The sequence below is a fragment of the Ranitomeya imitator genome, chromosome 1 (assembly GCF_032444005.1).
Source record: "Ranitomeya imitator isolate aRanImi1 chromosome 1, aRanImi1.pri, whole genome shotgun sequence".
NCBI lineage: Eukaryota > Metazoa > Chordata > Amphibia > Anura > Dendrobatidae > Ranitomeya > Ranitomeya imitator.
This window is the reverse complement of record NC_091282.1, coordinates 307,372,979-307,395,406: the sequence shown is the minus strand read 5'-3', so window position 1 is coordinate 307,395,406 and position 22,428 is coordinate 307,372,979. Positions and strand designations below refer to the sequence as shown.

Sequence of the window (22,428 nt, the reverse complement as noted above, 5' to 3'; positions counted from 1 at the left end):
TAGATGGATGGATAGATAGAAGGAATGAGATAGATAGATGTAGATATATCTATGGACAGATGTAGAAACAAAAAAAGGAACATCACAGTATAAATACTTATCTTCGGGTGCAAGGCCCCTAGACAATCCATCCAATGATTATCCAAACTTCATAGAATTCCAAAAAAGAGGGAGCACTCCATTGTTTCAGTGGAAAAATGTGCAGGATTTTAATCAACCCACATGTCTGGGCGACGTTTCGGCTACAAATGAGCCTTTCTCAAGTCAAACGGAAAGAAACTGATGTGTGAAAGTAGCCTAACTATCCATATCCATCTACATCTATCCATCAGGCAGGATCCGGCGAATTTTTGAAAAAAACGGATCCGTTGCAAATAGTGAAAAACTGATGCAACTGATCTATATTTTTGAGAGAAAGAGAATGGAAAATGTACATGATTTCAATGGAAAAATGCATGAAAAAACGGATTTGGAGGCCGGATTCATCATTTCACATCTCAGTTTCATACATTTTTTTCCGGATCCGACGCTGTGCGTTTTTTTGCCAGACAGAAAAAACGTTCTTATGTACGTTTTCTCCGCCGAAGCAGCTTTTCTGACGGATGTGGCAAAAAACGGATGAAGCGTGTGGCCATCAGGCACAATCCGGCGCTAATACAACGCTATGAGAAAAACGGATCCGGCAGAAAAAAAAAAAAAAAAAAAAACATCCGTTTTTTTTTTAAAAACTCACCGGATTGTGTCTGACGGCAAAAACCTGATGTGTTACTTTCCAGATAGATACTACTTAGTTAGTAGTATAGTTGAAAAGACACAAAAAATACCGTGCTAAAAAATGCCCCACTGCGGAGGCTGCTAATATATATAAATACCCTATTGGCGTGTATAGAAATCAGCTGGCTGCGGACCAAAGATAAAGGTATAGTGCGCGCTCACATTAAGCAACCATTAGCGTCTGGTTTCACAGTCTAATCCAACTCGAAATATGATTAATCTCGCCTACCTTCTTAGGAGTGAAGGATTGTCTGCTTGGCCGCAGGGTAGATGTACCCAGCGTGCAGGATACCCGTGCCGCTCTCACTTACAAAGCGGGTAGGATGGAGGAGATGTGGGCGGTGCAGAGCCAGAGGCGCCCCGGCCGGTAGCGTCCCTGGATGCACGCAGGGAGCAGGAAGATGGCCGATGCTAGTCGGCCACTCGACCTGAAAGTGACGTCACTAGCGCTACGGGAGCATAGAAGAGTCAGAATTAACCAACGCGTTTCGAGGTGGGACGCACCTCTTCGTCAGGGTTACGGACCCCTCCATGTGAAGCCGCATATATTGCTGTCGACTGATTACCTCCGCCCCATCACATTAACCCTTCGCGTGCCGGATTACCCTGTCGGTGCAGCATTGGCCATGCCTGGTGGGTGCTCATCCCCTGTTAATGTGAGCAATCAGCCCATTTATTAATTATAGTAATATATAAAAGAACTTTAATTTTATTTCCATAAATTTAAAACTGGGATTAAACCAAAATGAATAAATAAATAACAATTACTATGAATACTATAAAAATGCACTTGCATACGCTTATAATTAAATTGACAGTTATGGTTAAAAAGCCAACATCAGCCTACTATGATGTTGGTAGAATATAATTTGTTAAAAATAAAAAGTGGGAGAACTGACATGCGTAAATCACTGCGTTTTGATGTGTACACATCCATGAATACATATATTTTCTTTCCGAGGTGCACCGTAGGGGTATCAGATCTCCATATTTAGATGTAGTTAAAAGGCATATAGCTCTAACTCATGGTTGAGGCCGTTAGGGGCCAAACTTTCCAACATAAAAATCCATTCGGACTCCCTCCTGGACATATGTTTAATAAAATCTTCTCCCCCTCCAGTTAGGATGAACTATCTGAATGCCACAGAAACGCATGTCTTTTAGAGACTGTTTATGCTTTTCTTTGAAGTGGCGTGCGAGTGGATGCCCTATAAAACCTTTTACTAAATAGTTAGTAGATAGATACAGTCATGGCCAAAAGTCTTGACACCCCTGCAATTCTGTCAGATAATACTCTGTTTCTTCCTGAAAATGATTGCAATCACAAATTCTTTGGTATTATTATCTTCATTTAATTTGTCTTAAATGAAAAAACACAAAAGAGAATGAAGCAAAAAGCAAAACATTGATCATTTCACACAAAACTCCAAAAATGGGCCAGACAAAAGTATTGGCACCCTCAGCCTAATACTTGGTTGCACAACCTTTAGCCAAAATAACTGCGACCAACCACTTCCGGTAACCATCAATGAGTTTCTTACAATGCTCTGCTGGAATTTTAGACCATTCTTCTTTGGCAAACTGCTCCAGGTCCCTAATATTTGAAGGGTGTCTTCTCCAAACTGCCATTTTTAGATCTCTCCACAGGTGTTTTATGGGATTCAGGTCTGAACTCATTGCTGGCCACCTTAGTAGTCTCCAGTGCTTTCTCGCAAACCATTTTCTAGTGCTTTTTGAAGTGTGTTTTGGGTCATTGTCCTGCTGGAAGACCCATGACCTCTGAGGGAGACCCAGCTTTCTCACACTGGGCCCTACATTATGCTGCAAAATTTGTTGGTAGTCTTCAGACTTCATAATGCCATGCACACGGTCAAGCAGTCCAGTGCCAGAGGCAGCAAAGCAACCCCAAAATATCAGGGAACCTCCGCCATGTTTGACTAGGGACCATGTTCTTTTCTTTGAATGCCTCTTTTTTTCTCCTGGAAACTCTATGTTGATGCCTTTGCCCAAAAAGCTCTACTTTTGTCTCATCTGACCAGAGAACATTCTTCCACAACGTTTTAGGCTTTTTCAGGTTAGTTTTGGCAAACTCCAGCCAGGCTTTTTATGTCTCGGGGTAAGAAGTGGGGTCTTCCTGGGTCTCCTACCATACAGTCCCTTTTCATTCAGACGCTGACGGATAGTACGGGTTGAGACTGTTGTACCCTCTGACTGCAGTGCAGCTTGAACTTGTTTGGATGTTAGTCTAGGTTCTTTATCCAACATCCGCACAATCTTGCGTTGAAATCTCTTGTCAATTTTTCTTTTCCGTCCACATCTAGGGAGGTTAGCCACAGTGCCATGGGCTTTAAACTTCTTGATAACACTGCGCACGGTAGACACAGGAACATTCAGGTCTTTGGAGATGGACTTGTAACCTTGAGATTGCTCATGCTTCCTCACAATTTGGTTTCTCAAGTCCTCAGACAGTTCTTTGGTCTTCTTTCTTTTCTCCATGCTCAATGTGGTACACACAAGGACACAGGACAGAGGTTGAGTCAACTGTAATCCATGTCAACTGGCTGCAAGTGTGATTTAGTTATTGCCAGGTGCTGTTAATTACACAAATTAGGGAAGCATCACATGATTTTTCGAACGGTGCCAATACTTTTGTCCACCCCCTTTTTTATGTTTGGTGTGGAATTAATATCCAATTTGGCTTTAGGACAATTCTTTTTGTGTTTTTTTCATTTAAGACAAATTAAATGAAGATAATAATACCAAAGAATTTGTGATTGCAATCATTTTCAGGAAGAAACGGAGTATTATCTGACAGAATTGCAGGGGTGTCAATACTTTTGGCCATGACTGTAGTTACTAGCCAGATAGATATATGGATAGAAACATCTATGTATCTATATATATATATATATATATATATATATATATATATATATATGTACTAGCTGAAGAGCCCGGCGTTGCCTGGGCATAGTAAATATCTGTGGTTAGTTATAGCACGTCACTTCTCTTATTTTCCCATCACGCCTCTCATTTTCCCAATCACATCTTTAATTTTCCCCCTCACATCTCTCATTTTCTCCCTCACACCTCTCATTTTCTCCCTCACTCCTCTCATTCCCCCCTAACACTTGTCATTTCGACCTCACATCTGTCATTTTCCGATCACTACACTATTTTCCCTCACTCCTCTCATTTTGCACTCACACCTTTTCATTTTCACCTCACACCTCTCATTTTCACCTCAGTATATACATGTTTGTCATCTCCCTTATATATAGTATACAACTGTATGTCATCTCCTGTATATAGTATATACCTGTATGTCATCTCCCCTGTATATAGTATATACCTGCTGTGTGTCATCTCCCCTGTATATAGTATATACCTGTATGTCATCTCCTCCTATATATAGTATATACCTGTATGTCATCTCCTCCTATATATAGTATATACGTGTATGTCATCTCCTCCTATATATAGTATATACCTGTATGTCATCTCCTTCTATATATAGTATATACCTATATGTCATCTCCTCCTGTATATAGTATATACCTGTGTGTCATCTAACCTGTATATAGTATATATCTGTGTGTCATCTCCCCTGTATATAGTATATAGCTGTGTGTCATCTCCTCCTGTATATAGTATATACCTGTATGTCATCTTCTATATATAGCATATACCTGTATGTCATCTCCTCCAGTATATAGTATATACCTGTAGATAATCTGCTCCTGTATATAGTATATACCTGTATGTCATCTCCTCCTGTATATAGTATGTACCTGTATGTCATCTCCTCCTCTATATAGTATATACCTGTGTGTTATCTCTCCTGTATATAGTATATATCTGTGTGTCATCTCCCCTGTATATAGTATATACCTGTGTGATCTCCTGTATTAGACCTTGTTAACACGTTATTTGCTCAGTATTTTTACCTCAGTATTTGTAAGCTAAATTGGCAGCCTGATAAATCCCCAGCCAACAGGAAGCCCTCCCCCCTGGCAGTATATATTAGCTCACACATACACATAATAGACAGGTCATGTGACTGACAGCTGCTGGATTTCCTATATGGTACATTTGTTGCTCTTGTAGTTTGTCTGCTTATTAATCAGATTTTTATTTTTGAAGGCTAATACCAGACTTGTGTGTGTTTTAGGGCGAGTTTCGTTTGTCAAGTTGTGTGTGTTGAGTTGTGTGTGGCGACATGCATGTAGCGACTTTTGTGAGATGAGTTTTGTGTGGCAACATGCGTGTAGCAACTTTTTGTGTGTCGAGTTGCATGTGACAGGTTAGTGTAGCAAGTTGTGTGCAGCAAGTTTTGCGCATGGCGAGTTTTGCGCGTGGTGAGTTTTATGTCTGGTGCCTTTTGAGTATGTGCAAGTTTTGTGTGAGGCAACTTTTGCATGTGTTGCAAATTTTGTGCATGTGGCAATTTTTCCGCGTGTGCAAGTTTTGCGTGTGGCTAGTTTTCCATGAGGTGAGTTTTGCACTTGTGGCGAGTTTTGCGTGAGCCTAGTTTTTGCATGTGGCGAGTTTTGCGCGTGGCGAGTTTTGAGCGGCGACTTTTGTGTTTCGACTTTTATGTGGCGAGGTTGGTGTATGTGTGGTGAAATGTGTGCTGAGGGTGGTATACGTGTTCAAGCAAGTGGTAGTGTGTGGCGCATTTTGTGTGTGTGTTCATATCCCCGTGTGTGGTGAGTATCCCATGTCGGGGCCCCACCTTAGCAACTGATCGGTATATACTCTTTGGCGCCATTGCTCTCATTCTTTAAGTCCCCCTTGTTCACATCTGGCAGCTGTCAATTTGCCTCCAACACTTTTCCTTTCACTTTTCCCCATTATGTAGATAGGGGAAAAATAGTTTGGTGAATTGGAAAGCGCGGAGTTAAAGTTTCACCTCGCAACATAGCCTATAACGCTCTCAGGGTCCAGACGTGTGACTGTGCAAAATTTTGTGGCTGTAGCTGCGACGCCTCCAACACTTTTCCTTTCACTTTTTTCCCCATTATGTAGATAGGGGCAAAATTGTTTGGTGAATTGGAAAGCGCGGGGTTAAAATTTCACCTCACAACGTAGCCTATGACGCTCTCAGGGTCCAGACGTGTGACTGTGCAAAATTTTGTTGCTGTAGCTGCGACGCTTACAACACTTTTCCTTTCACTTTTTTCCCCATTATGTAGATAGGGGCAAAATTGTTTGGTGAATTGGAACGCGCGGGGTTAAAATTTCGCCTCACAACATAGCCTATGACGCTCTCGGGGTCCAGACGTGTGACTGTGCAAAATTTTGTGGCTGTAGCTGTGACGGTGCAGATGCCAATCCCGGACATACACACATACACACACACACACACACACACATACACACATTCAGCTTTATATATTAGATTTATAAATACATCTATAGATAGATATAGCCTTAGTTATATCCATCCATAGATATATCCATAGTTATATCTAAATTGTCTCTTCAGAGAGGAAGAGGACTAGAACTCTAGTGCCACCTATTGGAAGTAGCAATCCTAACAGTCAATGTCGACTCTTTAACGAGCCTTGTCACATGACTTAGGATAATAGCCAAACCAGAATTTCAATTGCAAATTGAGATTCTGGTTTGGCTATTATCCTAAGTCATGTGACAAGGCTCGTTAAAGAGTCGACATTGACTGTTAGGATTCCTACTTCCAATAGGTGGCACTAGAGTTCTAGTCCTCTTCCTCTCTGAAGAGACAATTTGCATATTTCCCAGAGGAGCATTGCGGCTTTAAGTCTCCTCACCACGTCATGCTTATCATGTCACTCTCCGCAAGGAGAAATTATACTTCTTAGTTATATCTATACATATATCCATAGATATATAATAGCAAGACCGATATTTCTTAAAGAACGTTTAATTAAAAAAAAACGGGAAAAAATGGCGTGGGCTCCCACGCAATTTTCTGCACCAGAGGGGGAAAGCCGACGGCCGGGGGCCAATATTTATTGTAGCCTGGGAAGGGGTTAAAACCCATGGCCCCTCCTAGGCTATGAATATCAGCCTGCAGCTGTCTGCGTATCCTTTAATGGCTATTAAAATAGGGGAAAATGATGTGGGGTCCCCCTATATTTTATAGCCAGAAAGGCTACGCAGACAGCTGCGGGCTGACATTCATAGCCTAGAGATGGGCCATGGATATTGCCCATCCCCCCCCCTCCCCGGCTTCAAATACCAGCCCGCAGCCGCCCCAGAAATGGCGCATCTCTAAGATGTGCCAATTCTGGCACTTAGCCCCTCTCTTCCCACTCCCGATTAGCGGTGGGATATGGGGTAATAAGGGGTTAATGTCACCTTGCTAATGTAAGGTGACATTAAGCCCGGTTAGTAATGGAGAGGCGTCAATAAGATGCCTATCCATTATTAATCCTATAGTAGTGAAAGAGTTAGAAAAAAAAAAGACACAGCCAGAAAAAAGTATTTTAATATTCTTAATTTAACCATACTTACCATACTCGATCGCCAACAAAAAATTAAAAATAATAAACCGTATACTCCCTGTCTGACGCAGTCCAATTAATAACGAGTGTCCCACGACGATCTCCCCTGTAGAACAGTGACATCAGGTGATGTCACTGCTCTATAGGGCCTTCAGTGACACACTGACAGGAGACAATGGCTCCTGCAGTGCATCACTGAAGAGGTTAACTGAGTTCAGAGTCTCACTTTATGGCATTGCTGCGTGGGAACTTTCTCACACAGCAGTGCCACAAGTGAGATTAGGGACTATTTTTTACAGTGGCGGAGGATTACAGTGCGGAAGGATATCTTCCGTCATTGTATTCCTGGAGAGCAGTCGCATCTGCTGATGCTGCTGCTCTCCACGGGAGATCGTCATGGGATACTCGTTTTAATTGGATATCTGCGGACACAGGGAGTATATTGTTTTTGTTATTTTAATATTTTTTACAGGTGACACTGGCTTCGGGGATCAACGTGACAAGGTGATGGTGAGTATGTACTCCATGTATATATGTATGTATTGTATGTAATGTATGAATGTACTGTATGTATTGTAAGTTATATGTTCTGTTGTATGTTATATGTTGTATGTTCTGTTGTATGTTATGTTATATGTTCTGTTTTATGTTGTATGTTATATGTTCTGTTGTATGTTATATGTTGTATGTTCTGTTATATGTTGTATGTTCTGTTGTATGTTATATGTTCTGTTGTATGTTATATGTTGTATGTTCTGTTTTATGTTGTATGTTATATGTTCTGTTGTATGTTATATGCTGTATGTTCTGTTGTATGTTATATGTTCTGTTGTGTGTTATATGTTATATGTTGTATGTTCTGTTTTGTTGTATGTTATATGTTCTGTTGTATGTTATATGTTGTATGTTCTGTTATATGTTGTATGTTATATGTTCTGTTATATGTTCTGTTGTATGTTCTGTTATATGTTATATGTGCTGTTGTATGTTCTTTTATATGTTGTATGTTCTGTTGTATGGTATATGTTGTATGTTCTGTTATATGTTGTATGTTATATGTTGTATGTTCTGTTATATGTTGTATGTTATATGTTGTATGTTCTGTTGTATGTTATATGTTGTATGTTCTGTTATATGTTGTATGTTCTGTTATATGTTGTATGTTCTGTTATATGTTGTATGTTATATGTTATGTTCTGTTATATGTTGTATGTTCTGTTATATGTTATGTTGTATGTTCTGTTGTATGTTATATATTGTATGTTCTGTTATATGTTGTATGTTCTGTTGTATGTTATATGTTGTATGTACTGTTATATGTTGTATGTTGTATGTTCTGTTGTATGTTATATGTTGTATGTACTGTTATATGTTGTATGTTATATGTTGCATGTTCTGTTGTATGTTGTTATATGTTGCATGTTATATGTTGTATGTACTGTTGTATGTTATATGTTGCATGTTATGTTGTATGTACTGTTGTATGTTCTGTCATATGTTGTATGTACTGTTATATGTTGTATGTTCTGTTATATATTTGTGTTTTGTTTTTTTTTTACATTCAACACATTAGCCGAATGATGAGACTACTACTGTCCCATCATTGGCTAATGTGTCAATCAATGTCACTGCAGCAGGCATAGCCCGATGGGACTTGTAGTCCCATCGGACGATGCCTGCACACACACACTCCAGGCAGCCCACACAGACCCCCCGGCAGCCCCCACAGACCCCCCAGCAGCCCGCACAGTCTCCGCCCACACACTTCCCCCTCCCGATCTGCAGCGTATCACCCGCAGCTCAACCGCAGATCTTTTTTGCATCTGCGGTTTTGCTGCGGATGTGCCCGACTCAATGCAAGTCAATGGGTGCAGAAACGCTGCAGATCCGCACAAAGAATTGGCATGCTGCGGAAAAAACAACACTGCGATTCCGCATGTTTTTTTCCGCAGCTTGTGCACAGCAGATTTGGTTTTCAATAGGTTTACATGGTACTGTAAACCGCATGGAAAACTGCTACAGATCCGCAGCATCAAAAACGCCGCGGATCCGTGGTAAAAATCGCAACGTGTGAACATGGCCTTAATGTTTCATTGAATGTCTGGATAGTTAAAATCCCTCATCATAAGGACCCTATTATTATTTGCTGCCTTTTTAATTTGCTGCAGCATTTCATCCTCTACCTGTTCTGCTATTATAGGAGGCTTGTAGCAAACTCCAATTAGCAGCTTTCCATTATTGCCATCTCCAGGTGCATTTACCCATAGTGACTCTACATTGTCCCAGCTCCTCGGTTGCCCTATAAACTGCAGCTTTTATTTCAGACAGACTTCTAAACTTATTGGAAATTATGAAATGAAATATAACTTGCCCCGTTGCTGGAAAATTAAAGCGTCTATAACTCCATGCAGATATCCGTGATGTCCATCTGGCTACATTAATGGAAACATAGGCCCGGGTCATATTTACCATCTATGTTTATCCAATGAATAAAGCTGATCTAGTGTGAAATAAAAATGTTTACATCAGAGAGTGTTAGGAAAGCCTTTTATTCCTGATTTACATTTTTTGTAAAAAAGCAATATAGATTTGGCTTTGCTTCTTCTGCAGCTGGGCGAGAGTCACTTGGAGTTGGAAGAGCTACGACTTTCTTACCGGCAGCTGCAGATGAAAATGGAGGAGCTCAAAGAGGAGAAGAGTCTCCAACATCTAAACAGCACAAGTACCTCACTGCTCTCAGAGATTGAGCAGAGTATTGAGGCAGAAGAACAGGAGCAGGAACGGGAACAGGTAAATGCATCATCCTCAACATTTACAGTTATTAAAAAAAAAAAACTTTGGTCCAACACCTCATGGTCTAGAAATATTTCTAACATTAATATACTCATTATTAATCTTCTGAAAGAGATCTGATCCTGTCTGTAGGGAAAAAGGCAAATGTTGATGAACTCAATTGTTAAAGGGATTCGGTCGCTAGATTTTAGCTATGTTATCTGAGAGCAGCATACAGAGACCCTGATTCTACAGGTGTATCACTGTACTGGTTACTGCAGTCTTGATAAAATCACTGTTTTATCCTCTGCAGATCTAGCAGCTCTCGGAATGTCGAGCTCTGTATAACCCCGCCCACAACACGCATTGGCAGCTTTCTGCTTATGCACAGTGTACACAGAAAACGACCAATCAGTGGTGGGGGCGTGGTTATTGGGGTTACACTGAGCAGGAAGACTACATGGCAGGAGACAACAAGTCCTCTAGTGATAATCTCCTGATAAAACACTGATTTATTAGGAGATAATCTGATAAAAACAGAACACATAGCCCAGTAAGTGACACATCTCTGGAACAAGGGTCTTTGCCCCTACATCATGCTGCTCTCAGATTACGTAGCAAAACCTGGTGACAAATTCCCATGAAATTACTGTATTATCAAGATAGATGCATGAATTTTGCAACTACAGTTCTTCAGCTAGCCCCTCTTCGATACAGCTGTCAGATTAGAAATGTAAGTCAATTTTGAAGTAGGAATATCTGATGTTCCGGAAGGAATGGGGTAGGACAACAAATAAAGCAGACCCACAGTCTACTTGATCCTTGTCCCCACTTATCCAGAATGGGAGAACATTTAGTGGTTTGTTTTTACTATCGTGCCTCATGTTATGACAGTATTTGCGATCTGGGTAATACAGTAGTTCATGGAGATTTTTTTTATTCAGAATTTGCATAGAATAAAAATCCTGCAACCTGTATTATAATACCTTGTTTAGTGTTTTTGTTCCTGTTTTAGTACTTTTAGGGGAATACTTGGCTTCACCATGTGGAACTCTGCTGTCTGCAATAGTTTCATTATGTGCAGTCTTGTGCATGGGACCTAAAACAAAAATGTCACAACAGCCAACATTCTGTGATTTTACCAAAAAGTGATGGTGACCACTCTAGACCTGGTGCAGTGTGGCCTCTTGCTAATAAATATTACTTTTCCAACACCGAATAATTATATAGAGCAGAGGTGTCAAACTGCAATCCTTAAGGGCTGCAAACAGGTCATGTTTTCAGAATTTCCTTGTACTGCACAGGTGATAATTTAATCACCTGCAGAGAATGATTCCAGTACCTTGTGCAAAGCTAAGGAAATCTTGAAACCACGCATGGTTTGAGACCCTCGAGGAATGCAGTTTGACACCCCTGATATAGAGTAAGTGTTAATTAGGTATATTGATGCTATAGCGGCTGACTAATGTTGGCTTCAAAACAGTCCATGATCAGAAATGGGTTATGGGAAAGTCAAACTACAAATTTATTATTGAGCATAATTCCAATTTTATTACCACCTCCTCTCTTTTGATGGGTGATATTATAATAATTTAGGACAGTGAATGGAATATCTTATTTTCAGTGACCTCTGTGTAATCCTGTTAGCAGACACTGACTGTTTTACAATATATCTTCTGCTCCACAAATTTAAAACAAAAATATTTGTACATATATAAATACACACACACATAGCTGTGCAAAAGTTTTAGGCAGGTGTGGGAAAAAATATTGCAAAATAAAAATATTGAGCAACCCTGAGGACTGTAGATGCAGTGGTCAGCCAAGGAAACTTAGTGCAGCAGATGAAAGACATATCATGCTTACTTCCCTTTGAAAATCAGATGTCCAGCTGTGCCATCAGCTCAGAGCTAGCAGTAACCAGTGGGACCCATCTACTGTTCGTAAAACTTTATCCAGAAATGGTTTTCATGGCAGAAATACTGCCAAAAAGCCATACTTTTGACATGAAAACAAAACAAAGCATGAAAATATAGCAATTGGGTTGCAGAACAATAGTATCAGGCGCTCTGGACTGATGAGTCAAAATAGAAAATATCTGGCTGTAGCAGAAGGCCATTTATTTGCCGAAGGGCTGCAGAACGGTACAATAATGAGGGTCTCCAGGAAACCTCGAGGCATGGTGGAAGGTCCTGCAAGTATGGGACTGCATTTCAGCAAATGCAGTTGGGAACGTATTCAAGATTAATGGTGTCCTCTATGTTGAGAAAGGCAAGCAGATACTTTTCCATCATGCAATATCATTAAGGAGATGTCTGATTTATTTATTATGCTTACTTATATAGCGCTATCATATTCCACAGCACTTTACAGATATTATCATCACTGTCCCCATTGGGGCTCACAATCTCAATTCCCTACCAGTATGTCTTTGGAGTGTGGGAGGAAACCCACGCAAACGAGGAGAACATACAAACTCCATGCAGATATCTTGATGAGATTTGAACCCAGGACCCCAGTGCTGTAAGGCTGCAGTGCTAACCACTGAGCCACCGTGCTTCCCAATTAGCTCCAAATTCATTTTGCAAACATAAATTTATTCCCAAACATACCGCACTTGTCATTAAGAGCTATATTCAGCGTATACTGATATTTGGCTTTGACAAAACGTTATTGATGCAGTCTTCTGCGGATTACATCCGTTTTTGCTGCAGAAACGCACAAGAAAGGCACGTGTGATATTGACCTGCTGATGTTAATGCAATTCTATGGGGGAAATTGCACAGAAAACTCAACGTATCCACCGGAGATATTGACATGTTGTGGATTGGAAACCGTCACCGCAGGTCATTTTACGCTGAGTAAAGACAAAAAGCACAGAGAGCAGGAGATTTCTAGAAATCCCATCCACTTTGCTGGGGCTATAAGACGCTGCGATTCAGTGAAGATATGCAGCGTCAGAAACTCATTGTGGAAGCACAGTCTAAGGCTGCCATCAAACTAGCTTTATTGGGTCAGTATTTTACATCAGCATTTGTAAGCCAAAACCAGGAGTGGGTGATAAATACAGAAGTGGTGCATATGTTTCTATTATACTTTTCCTCTAATTGTTCCACTCCTGGTTTTGGCTTACAAATACTTATGTGAAATACTGACCAAATACTGCTAGTGTGACGGCAGCCTTATATATATTTCATGTGCTACTTTTTACAACATAAAAATGTAACAAGAAAACGCCCCATCACTCGGCTGATGGCGGTGCGGCACTGCCTTAAGCCTCACAGGAGATTGTGAATGTGTGTCTTTACATCTTTTACACGACTACTAATGGACTATTACTTATATCATCAGTTCTTGTGCTGCTAGTAAGTACGTTACCTTAGGCCGTGCTTTGGTTTGTCCTTCCAGTTGAGGCTGCAGCTCTGGGAAGCACATTGCCAGGTTCGATCTCTTTGCTGCCAACTTAGAGGAAATGAAAGTGCAGATTCTGCTGTGTCCACGGACTCCTCCATGGATGAATCTTCTGAAACCTCATCTGCCAAAGACGTACCCGCCGGGAGCCTCCGCACTGCCCTAAGTGAACTGAAGAGCCTTATATTAAGCATACTGGACACTTGTGAAGCCGCGGTACGTCATCCATCATATATGTACTAAAGATTGGTTTTTAGTGGTGACAATATCATATTTTTGCTCAAGGTGAATAAATGACTACATGTAAGAGTCATAGGAGCATTATAGTTAAAGGGACGCTCACTATCTGGGCATGAAGTAGTCCCCCTTTTGTAAATAAAATAATAATCATCTACCGCATTGGCGCCATTCTAGCAATGTCGTTGCGGGGTCACCCAGGGCTCGTGTGACATTATGTTTTTGCAGCCAGTGACGGCTATTAGGCTTCTGCCATCTCACTTCCCTCATATGAAAGCAGATAAAAGTAAGAAGTGAGAACGTAGCAGCTGCTGATTGGCTGCAGGGATCACATGGCAGACCAATGTCAAGCGAGACCCGGCGCCGAAATAACTGGAATGCTGCCATTACCAGGAGATGCGTATCTGTTATTTTTATTTTACAAGGAGGAATAGCTGGTCAGTGACTGTGGCTCGGCTGATTAGTGAGGCATGTCCCCAGCCATCTTTTCCAACTATGTTTTCTCTAAAATCCTGCAACGTTTCAGAGTAAAACATACAGAATCGTGCAGCCAGTGTCTGATTCATGCTGCCTGAGGTTCGAGCAGCATGAATGGCCATATAAAGTGGAAGAAGATCGAATTGCAATGCTCGGACTGGCCGGCAGCTCTCCTGATCAGAGCTTGACAGCTTCATGTATCTCTATACAGCTGTCAGGAGAGCCGCCGGCCAGTCTGAGCATTGCGATCTGATCTGAATGCGATTTATAAGGCCATGTGACTGCTCACTGAGCTAGTAATAATGGTTTGACAACAACACAAGCCAGCATGTAAACCTGGTCCACGTACGTCACATGCACACCTTGCAGCACGTAAAAAGGTTAATGGTTTATACTCAATCTTGCACTTATTAGTCCTTTAGTGATATTCACCTGCTGATAAACAGTGATTTTATCAAAACTACAGCAAACAAGTGTATGGAGCGAGGCCTCCCCCACTGGTCGGGGGATATGTATAACTCATACATACCCTCTGTTCACGGGTCTGAAACCGGCGATTCCCCGCAGCGCACATGACTGCTAGGTCTAGAGGAGGTAGCACTCCCGGTACTTCCCCATCTGTATACACAAGCATTTGTTCAGCACTGTGTATGCAGAGATCGAGAAGGTAAACGTTGTAATAAGCCAGGTTTACCTTTTCTGTGTGGAGTCTGGCTGTGTGTGGCAGCCACCTCTCCACCCTCTCAGCTGTAAAATCTCCTGCAATCTGCTTACCATGCAGTGATGTTTTAGAACATCAGTTCAGAGCAAAGTTTGGACGACCCTGATGATCATAGTCTATGGGTAGTTCAGAAGCAGTTAAAGAGGTTATCCAATATTAGAAAAACAATGTTTAGGCTACAGACAAATCACCCTAAGCAAGCCTGATTTTGGAAGCTAAGCAGGTTAGGGCATGATTAGTACTTAGATAGGAGAAAATCAACCTCTAAAAAAAAATAGGTGTCAAGAGCTTCCTATTCTATTAGCACTACTCTGCACTGATGAGGGGTAAGTACTCTGAAACAGCAGTCTGTATATAGTTGTCGGAAACCCAGACCTCATTCTTATTAAATAAATTAACCCTGTCGTTACCAATAACATACATTCATATTACATCCATTAGTACAAAGAGAAGTCATAATACATAATTTCATGGTTTAATTTCATAGAGTTCACGAAAATGTGAAGATGATGGTTTGGAGGAGCAGATCAAACAGACAAGTGAAGACTCAAAAGCTCTAAGGGAGCTCTTACAGGGAGAACAAATAAGAATGAAGCAAACTTTTGAAGAACTACAAAGGCTTCATAAACAGGTAACATATTGAAAACATTTTTCATTGTGATTGTGGGACCTGTCACTAATGCCCCTTTTATGCAGCCTGATTCAGGTCATTTATTGGCCTTTTTAGGCAGGCCGATTAACATTGAATGCACATAGAACATCATTTCAGACTGCGGATCCCTTTGTTCTTCCGGTGAGAAGCCACCGACAGAGATGTTGGTCAGTGACTTTCTCATACAGAACACAGAAGTGCTTGGCATGCCTGGGAGAGTCAGCTTTCGGCCAAGGCATCATTTGGCATACAGCCATGTAATGTGTATAGCCAGTTTGAGGGCAGCATGATCTTGCTGACATATTCTTTTTATATTTTGGATTTTTCACCAATTACAAGCATTGAAGACTTATGAAAGAGGTTGTATAATGCCTTTGACTATCTGCTAAATGATTTATCCTGCTGACTCTAACGACAGTGTTCCCTGCCAGGTCACCTTATTGAGTGTGGAAATGACTGCACTGAAAGAAGAACGAGACCACCTCCTGGAGCTTACCCAAAATAATGATACACATGAACGGCTAATAAAGGCGATAAAGGATCGAGATGAAGCTATAGCCAAGTAATCCAAATTTCTGCACTTTTACATTATCAGCCTGGTTTAGTATTTTCCTTTCACTGGTAGATGCTTGTTAAGCAGCTCTTATTCTAGACCAGGGGTGTCAAACTGCATTCCTCGAGGGCTGCAAACAGGTCATGTTTTCAGGATTTCCTTGTACTGTACAGGTGATAATTTAATCAACTACACAAATAATGAGTTGGTGATTAAATTATCACCTGTGCAGTAGAAGGAAATCCTGAAAACATGACCTGTTTGCAGCCCTTGAGGAATGCAGTTTGACACCCCTGTTCTAGAGGCCTAAACAGCTGATTGAAATACTATAGAAATGATATATCAATATTATACATGCAACATGGTGCACATATATTTCCTAATAGTGTTGCATTCCTTTACTACATATAGAATTATATCAGTCCAAATTAAAAAGCATTAAGCGGTTATCCAGCCTCAAAAAAAAAAATGAATGGCTTAGCCTCAGGATAAGCCATCAATATTACATTGGTGGGGGTCTGATTATCGGAACTGCCGCTGATCGGCTGTTGAAGAGGCAGTATGATCATTGCAGTCTCTGCATTTACACTGTACTTCCGTGTGCTGTATTGAACGACCTCTAAAAATAATAAACTACAAACAAGTCTGCTGCTATAAACACTGAAGCCTTTAAACGATGGGAAAATAAGTATTTGATACACTGATGATTTTGCAAGTTTTTCCACCCACAAAGAGTGGAGAGGTATGTAATTTTTATTTATCGTAGGTACACTTCAACTGAGAGACTGAATCTAAAAATAAAAAACAAAAAATCACATTGTATGATTTTTAAATAATTAAACAGCATTGTATTACATGAAATAAGTATTTCATACAATAGAAAAACAGAACTTAATATTTTGTACAGACACCTTTGGTTGCAATTATAGAGGTCAGACGCTTCCTGTAGTTCTTGACCAAGTTTGCACACACTGCAGCAGGGATTTTGGCCCACTCCTCCATACAGATCTTCTCCAGATCTTTTTTTGGGGCTGTCGCTGGGCAACATTCAGCTTCAGCTGATACCAAAAGGCTGTATCGTGGTCTCATCTGACCACATGCATTCTCTAGATCAGTGTTTCCCAAACTCCAGTCCTCGCGGACCCCACGGATCATGTTTTCAGGATTTCCTTAGTATTGCGCAAGTAGTGGAAGTATCATCAAGGCATCAGGAATTGTCTCACCTGTGCAACACTATGGAAATCCTGAAAACATGACCCGTGGGGTCCGTGAGGACTAGAGTTTGGGAAACATTGCTCTAGATCATCTCTAGATGGTCATTGGCAAACTTCAAACGGGCCTGGACATGTGCTGACGTGAACAGGGGGACCTTGTGTGTACTGCAGGATTTTAAGCCATGATGGCTTAAAATGGTAATGTTTGACACTGTGGTCCCATATCTCTTCAGGTCATTGACCATGTAGTTCTGGGCTGATTCCTGACTTTTCTCAGAATCATCCTTACCCCACGAGGCAAGATCTTGCATGAAGCCCCAGACCAAGGAAGATTGACAGTCATCTTGTTTCTTCCACTTTCTAATAATTGTGCCAACAGTTGCCTCCTCACCAAGCCCCTTCCCTATTGTCCTGTAGGCCATCCCAGTCTTGTGCAGGTCTACAATTGTGTCCCTGGTGTCATTGGACTGCTCTTAGGTCTTGGCCATGGTGGAGAGGATGGAGTATGATTGAGTGTGTGGACAGGCATCTGTTATACAGGTAACGAGTTCAAACAGGTGCAATTAATACAGGTAATGAGCGCGGAGTAGGGCAGCTTCTTAAAGAAAAATTAACAGGTCTGTGAGAGCCAGAATTCTTGCTGGTTGGTAGGTGATGAGTAACTTATTTCATACAGTCAAATGCAAATTAGTTGTGTAAAACTCATAAAACGTGATTTTCTGTTTTTTTATTTTTTAGATTCTATCTCTCACAGTTGAAGTCTACCTTTGATAAAAAAAATTACAGACCTCTCCATTTTATGTAGGTGGGAAAACTTGTAAAATCAGCAGTGTATCAAATATTTATTTTCCCCACTGTATATTACCAATTTTAGGCTTACAGTATGTAATGTGTCTTTTTTTTGTACCATATGTACTTATTATTGTCTCAGATTTGACTTTAAGTGGGGTTCATAAAGCGAGATCTCACGGTCAAATTTGCAGAAAAATTTACAGAACTGTACAGGTCCTTCTCAAAAAATTAGCATATAGTGTTAAATTTCATTATTTACCATAATGTAATGATTACAATTAAACTTTCATATATTATAGATTCATTATCCACCAACTGAAATTTGTCAGGTCTTTTATTGTTTTAATACTGACGATTTTGGCATACAACTCCTGATAACCCAAAAAACCTGTCTCAATAAATTAGCATATCAAGAAAAGGTTCTCTAAACGACCTATTACCCTAATCTTCTGAATCAACTAATTAACTCTAAACACATGCAAAAGATACCTGAGGCTTTTATAAACTCCCTGCCTGGTTCATTACTCAAAACCCCCATCATGGGTAAGACTAGCGACCTGACAGATGTCAAGAAGGCCATCATTGACACCCTCAAGCAAGAGGGTAAGACCCAGAAAGAAATTTCTCAACAAATAGGCTGTTCCCAGAGTGCTGTATCAAGGCACCTCAATGGTAAGTCTGTTGGAAGGAAACAATGTGGCAGAAAACGCTGTACAACGAGAAGAGGAGACCGGACCCTGAGGAAGATTGTGGAGAAGGACCGATTCCAGACCTTGGGGAACCTGAGGAAGCAGTGGACTGAGTCTGGTGTGGAAACATCCAGAGCCACCGTGCACAGGCGTGTGCAGGAAATGGGCTACAGGTGCCGCATTCCCCAGGTAAAGCCACTTTTGAACCATAAACAGCGGCAGAGGCGCCTGACCTGGGCTACAGAGAAGCAGCACTGGACTGTTGCTAAGTGGTCCCAAGTACTTTTTTCTGATGAAAGCAAATTTTGCATGTCATTCGGAAATCAAGGTGCCAGAGTCTGGAGGAAGACTGGGGAGAAGGAAATGCCAAAATGCCTGAAGTCCAGTGTCAAGTACCCACAGTCAGTGATGGTGTGGGGTGCCATGTCAGCTGCTGGTGTTGGTCCACTGTGTTTCATCAAGGGCAGGGTCAATGCAGCTAGCTATCAGGAGATTTTGGAGCACTTCATGCTTCCATCGGCTGAAATGCTTTATGGAGATGAAGATTTCATTTTTCAGCACGACCTGGCACCTGCTCACAGTGCCAAAACCACTGGTAAATGGTTTACTGACCATGGTATTACTGTGCTCAATTGGCCTGCCAACTCTCCTGACCTGAACCCCATAGAGAATCTGTGAGATATTGTGAAGAGAAAGAGACGCAAGACCCAACACTCTGGATGAGCTTAAGGCCGCTATTGAAGCATCCTGGGCCTCCATAACATCTCAGCAGTGTCACAGGCTGATTGCCTCCATGCCACGCCGCATTGAAGCAGTCATTTCTGACAAAGGATTCCCGACCAAGTATTGAGTGCATAACTGAACATTATTATTTGATGGTTTTTTTGTTTGTTATTAAAAAACACTTTTATTTGATTGGATGGGTGAAATATGCTAATTTATTGAGACAGGTTTTTTGGGTTATCAGGAGTTGTATGCCAAAATCATCAGTATTAAAACAATAAAAGACCTGACAAATTTCAGTTGGTGGATAATGAATCTATAATATATGAAAGTTTAATTGTAATCATTACATTATGGTAAATAATGAAATTTAACACTATATGCTAATTTTTTGAGAAGGACCTGTAATGTGTTTTTTAATTAAAAGGCTTGTGCAGGATTAGAAAAACATGACTCCTTTCTTCCAAAACCAGTACCACGCCTGTTCATGGGTTATATATAGTATTGCAGTTCAGTCCCATTCATTTCAGTGAAAATGCAATATGCTACACAACCTGTGGACAGCTGTGGTGCTGTTTCTAGAATAACACAGACATGCATTTCTCATCCTGTACGTCTCATTTAATGTTGGTGGTTCACTTATTAGACATGCCTTTGCTTTTCTTCTTATTAAGGAAAAACGCAGTGGAAATGGAGTTGGCAAAATGTAGAATTGATTTGATGTCACTAAACACACAACTACTAGATGCCATTCAACAAAAGCTAAATCTGTCCCAGCAGCTGGAGGCTTGGCAGGTAGGGGCTTTATTTCAATATGCAGATTGCTGTATAATAAACCAATGTCTTACAGAGTGTCTTCACTGTATGATGCATTTCTAATAGATTTAACCATGATTTTTCATTTTTTGGATTTAGAATCCGACAAAGAAATACAGTCATACAACCTGTAGTTTTCATGTACAGATTCACACTTGCAGTATTTCGATGTGGTTTTTAGATCCAAACTCAAGCGTGTGTACTTGTGGCTTGTCTTAATTGGGAGCCATATTGCAAAGCTAAGACTCCATGCTGAAGAGGCGAATGTGGCCACCAAGCCAACCGTGCTAGTTTCCAGATCTAGGTCATTTTTTACTATAGGAAAGTTCAGTCCAATTCAGCATGGACCTCAGGGCTCGCTCAAGCATTAAGATGGCCCTGAATGGCAACTACAACTTAAGATTGTCATTTTATTTTCTACATATATGTCGGCTTTTTGGCCATCATAAATCTGTCGAAGGAAGAACTTTTGTCACAGTTGGAAGGTGGATTGTGACTTTTCCCCATAGAAAACACTTCAAATCGCACCAAGGCCATGATATTATGGGTCAACTTTCAGCCATCGTGTATCTCTAACCTTGATGATAAACTGCTTAGTGCACTGGACAAAAAAAAAATAGCGGCCTTCAGCACTGTGTAGTAGAATATGCAATGATAAGATGCTCTACATCAGAGTAGAGGGGTGTGTGTGGCCACTGGACCGGAGCACTCGGAACAGTCTACTACAAGCCGGTATCATTGTGGCATCATGACTTTGCACCAGACTTGTAATCAGGAGAACCGCCAAGGTTTCTGGCAGGTAATAAGCGGTTTTCAGGGCTCCTGTCCAGCCGCCATGGAATACTGATGTGGCCTTTGGACCAGGGTCTTATCAATCCGTTCGGCGCGTTCGCCCATTTCTACAACTCAAGTTCTTTCTAAGGTTTCTGAAACATACACCAGTGTTCTGAATTTCTTAAGTAATAGTTTTCCAAAAGTAGTAGAACAAGAAAATAAGGGTATATTAAAGAGAAGAGCCATTCTATTCCTGCTGCACTGTTCCATCTCCAGTCCAATCCTCTATGGCTACTGGTCTTCACTTCTGAGCCCTGCAAGATCTTGATGGCGCATGAGGCCTAGTGGAAGAAAGGAAGAGTAGTAAAGACCATTTGACATGAAGGACTGGGCTTGCCAGCAGAACACGGCAACGCAAATCATAATGCCCCTCTATAGTATATTCACATGGCAGATCTGCTGTAGACATTTCTGCAGATGATCCATTCAGGTGTATAGAACGCAGATAAATTTTTACATATAGTAGGTGTACTATCACATTCAGAAGGTTGGGATGTAGTTGGATGCAAGAGTGTCTGCCACAAATCTGACATGTTTTCTTCAAAGAGTACAAAGCAAAAAAAAAAAACCCTCATGCTCAACAGTCTTAATTTTCCCTCCAAAACTTCTAAATCATGTTAAATTTTGGGTCCAGTAAGAAGCAATGAATCCTAAATTATTAAAGGGAACCTATCAGGTCCCCCCTGCCCTCCAATCCCACAACGTTCAACGATGTGTGATTAAACTCCCTCCCTAATCATCCCTGTATAACATAATGCAGTTGAACAAATACTTTAAATATGGATTTATAACTTCCACTTTTCCTATGCTAATAAGGGCTTTTACTAGTTAATGGGGCATTAGTTGTTCCAGACTAGTCAGCCCTCTTTCCATGTTATCATGCCTCTGTGGGCGTGATAACATAATTTGCACAATAACATAATTTGCACGAGCGGCGTCATCGCCGCTTATGCAAATCTATGGCATGCATGTCGCTCATTTAAGCAGCGTCACTGAAGCCAGGTGTACGCTTGCCGATTTCAGAGGCGTACTGCGCATGACCTGAAGCCATCTTCTGAACTTCCGGTCAAGCGCAGTGTTGCCTCTGAAGCTGGGTGTATGCATCCAGGTCCTGGTGGTGGCCACCAGGTGATGAACCCACATCTTGCCACCCTGTCTGACGTCACTATTACGTCTTACACAGACACCCTCTGTCCACACGGGCCCAGGGAAGCACAGGGAGTGAGAGGATGCGGCCCATTTCACTAGCACCAGTGAAACAGTGCCTGGTAGAAC

The 22,428-nt window shown here is 41.1% G+C and overlaps 1 protein-coding gene across 1 annotated transcript in view; it reads left to right on the top strand.

The window, feature by feature from the left end:
• The window catches only part of BICDL1 (BICD family like cargo adaptor 1), a 129,594-nt gene that overhangs the window by 95,355 nt on the left and 11,811 nt on the right, over positions 1-22,428 (top strand). The window contains exons 5-9 of the mRNA XM_069758376.1: positions 9,873-10,052; positions 13,443-13,661; positions 15,368-15,511; positions 15,964-16,094; positions 20,178-20,298. Of these exons, the coding sequence (XP_069614477.1) occupies positions 9,873-10,052; positions 13,443-13,661; positions 15,368-15,511; positions 15,964-16,094; positions 20,178-20,298 (795 nt within the window). The remainder of the gene's footprint in view (positions 1-9,872; positions 10,053-13,442; positions 13,662-15,367; positions 15,512-15,963; positions 16,095-20,177; positions 20,299-22,428) is intronic.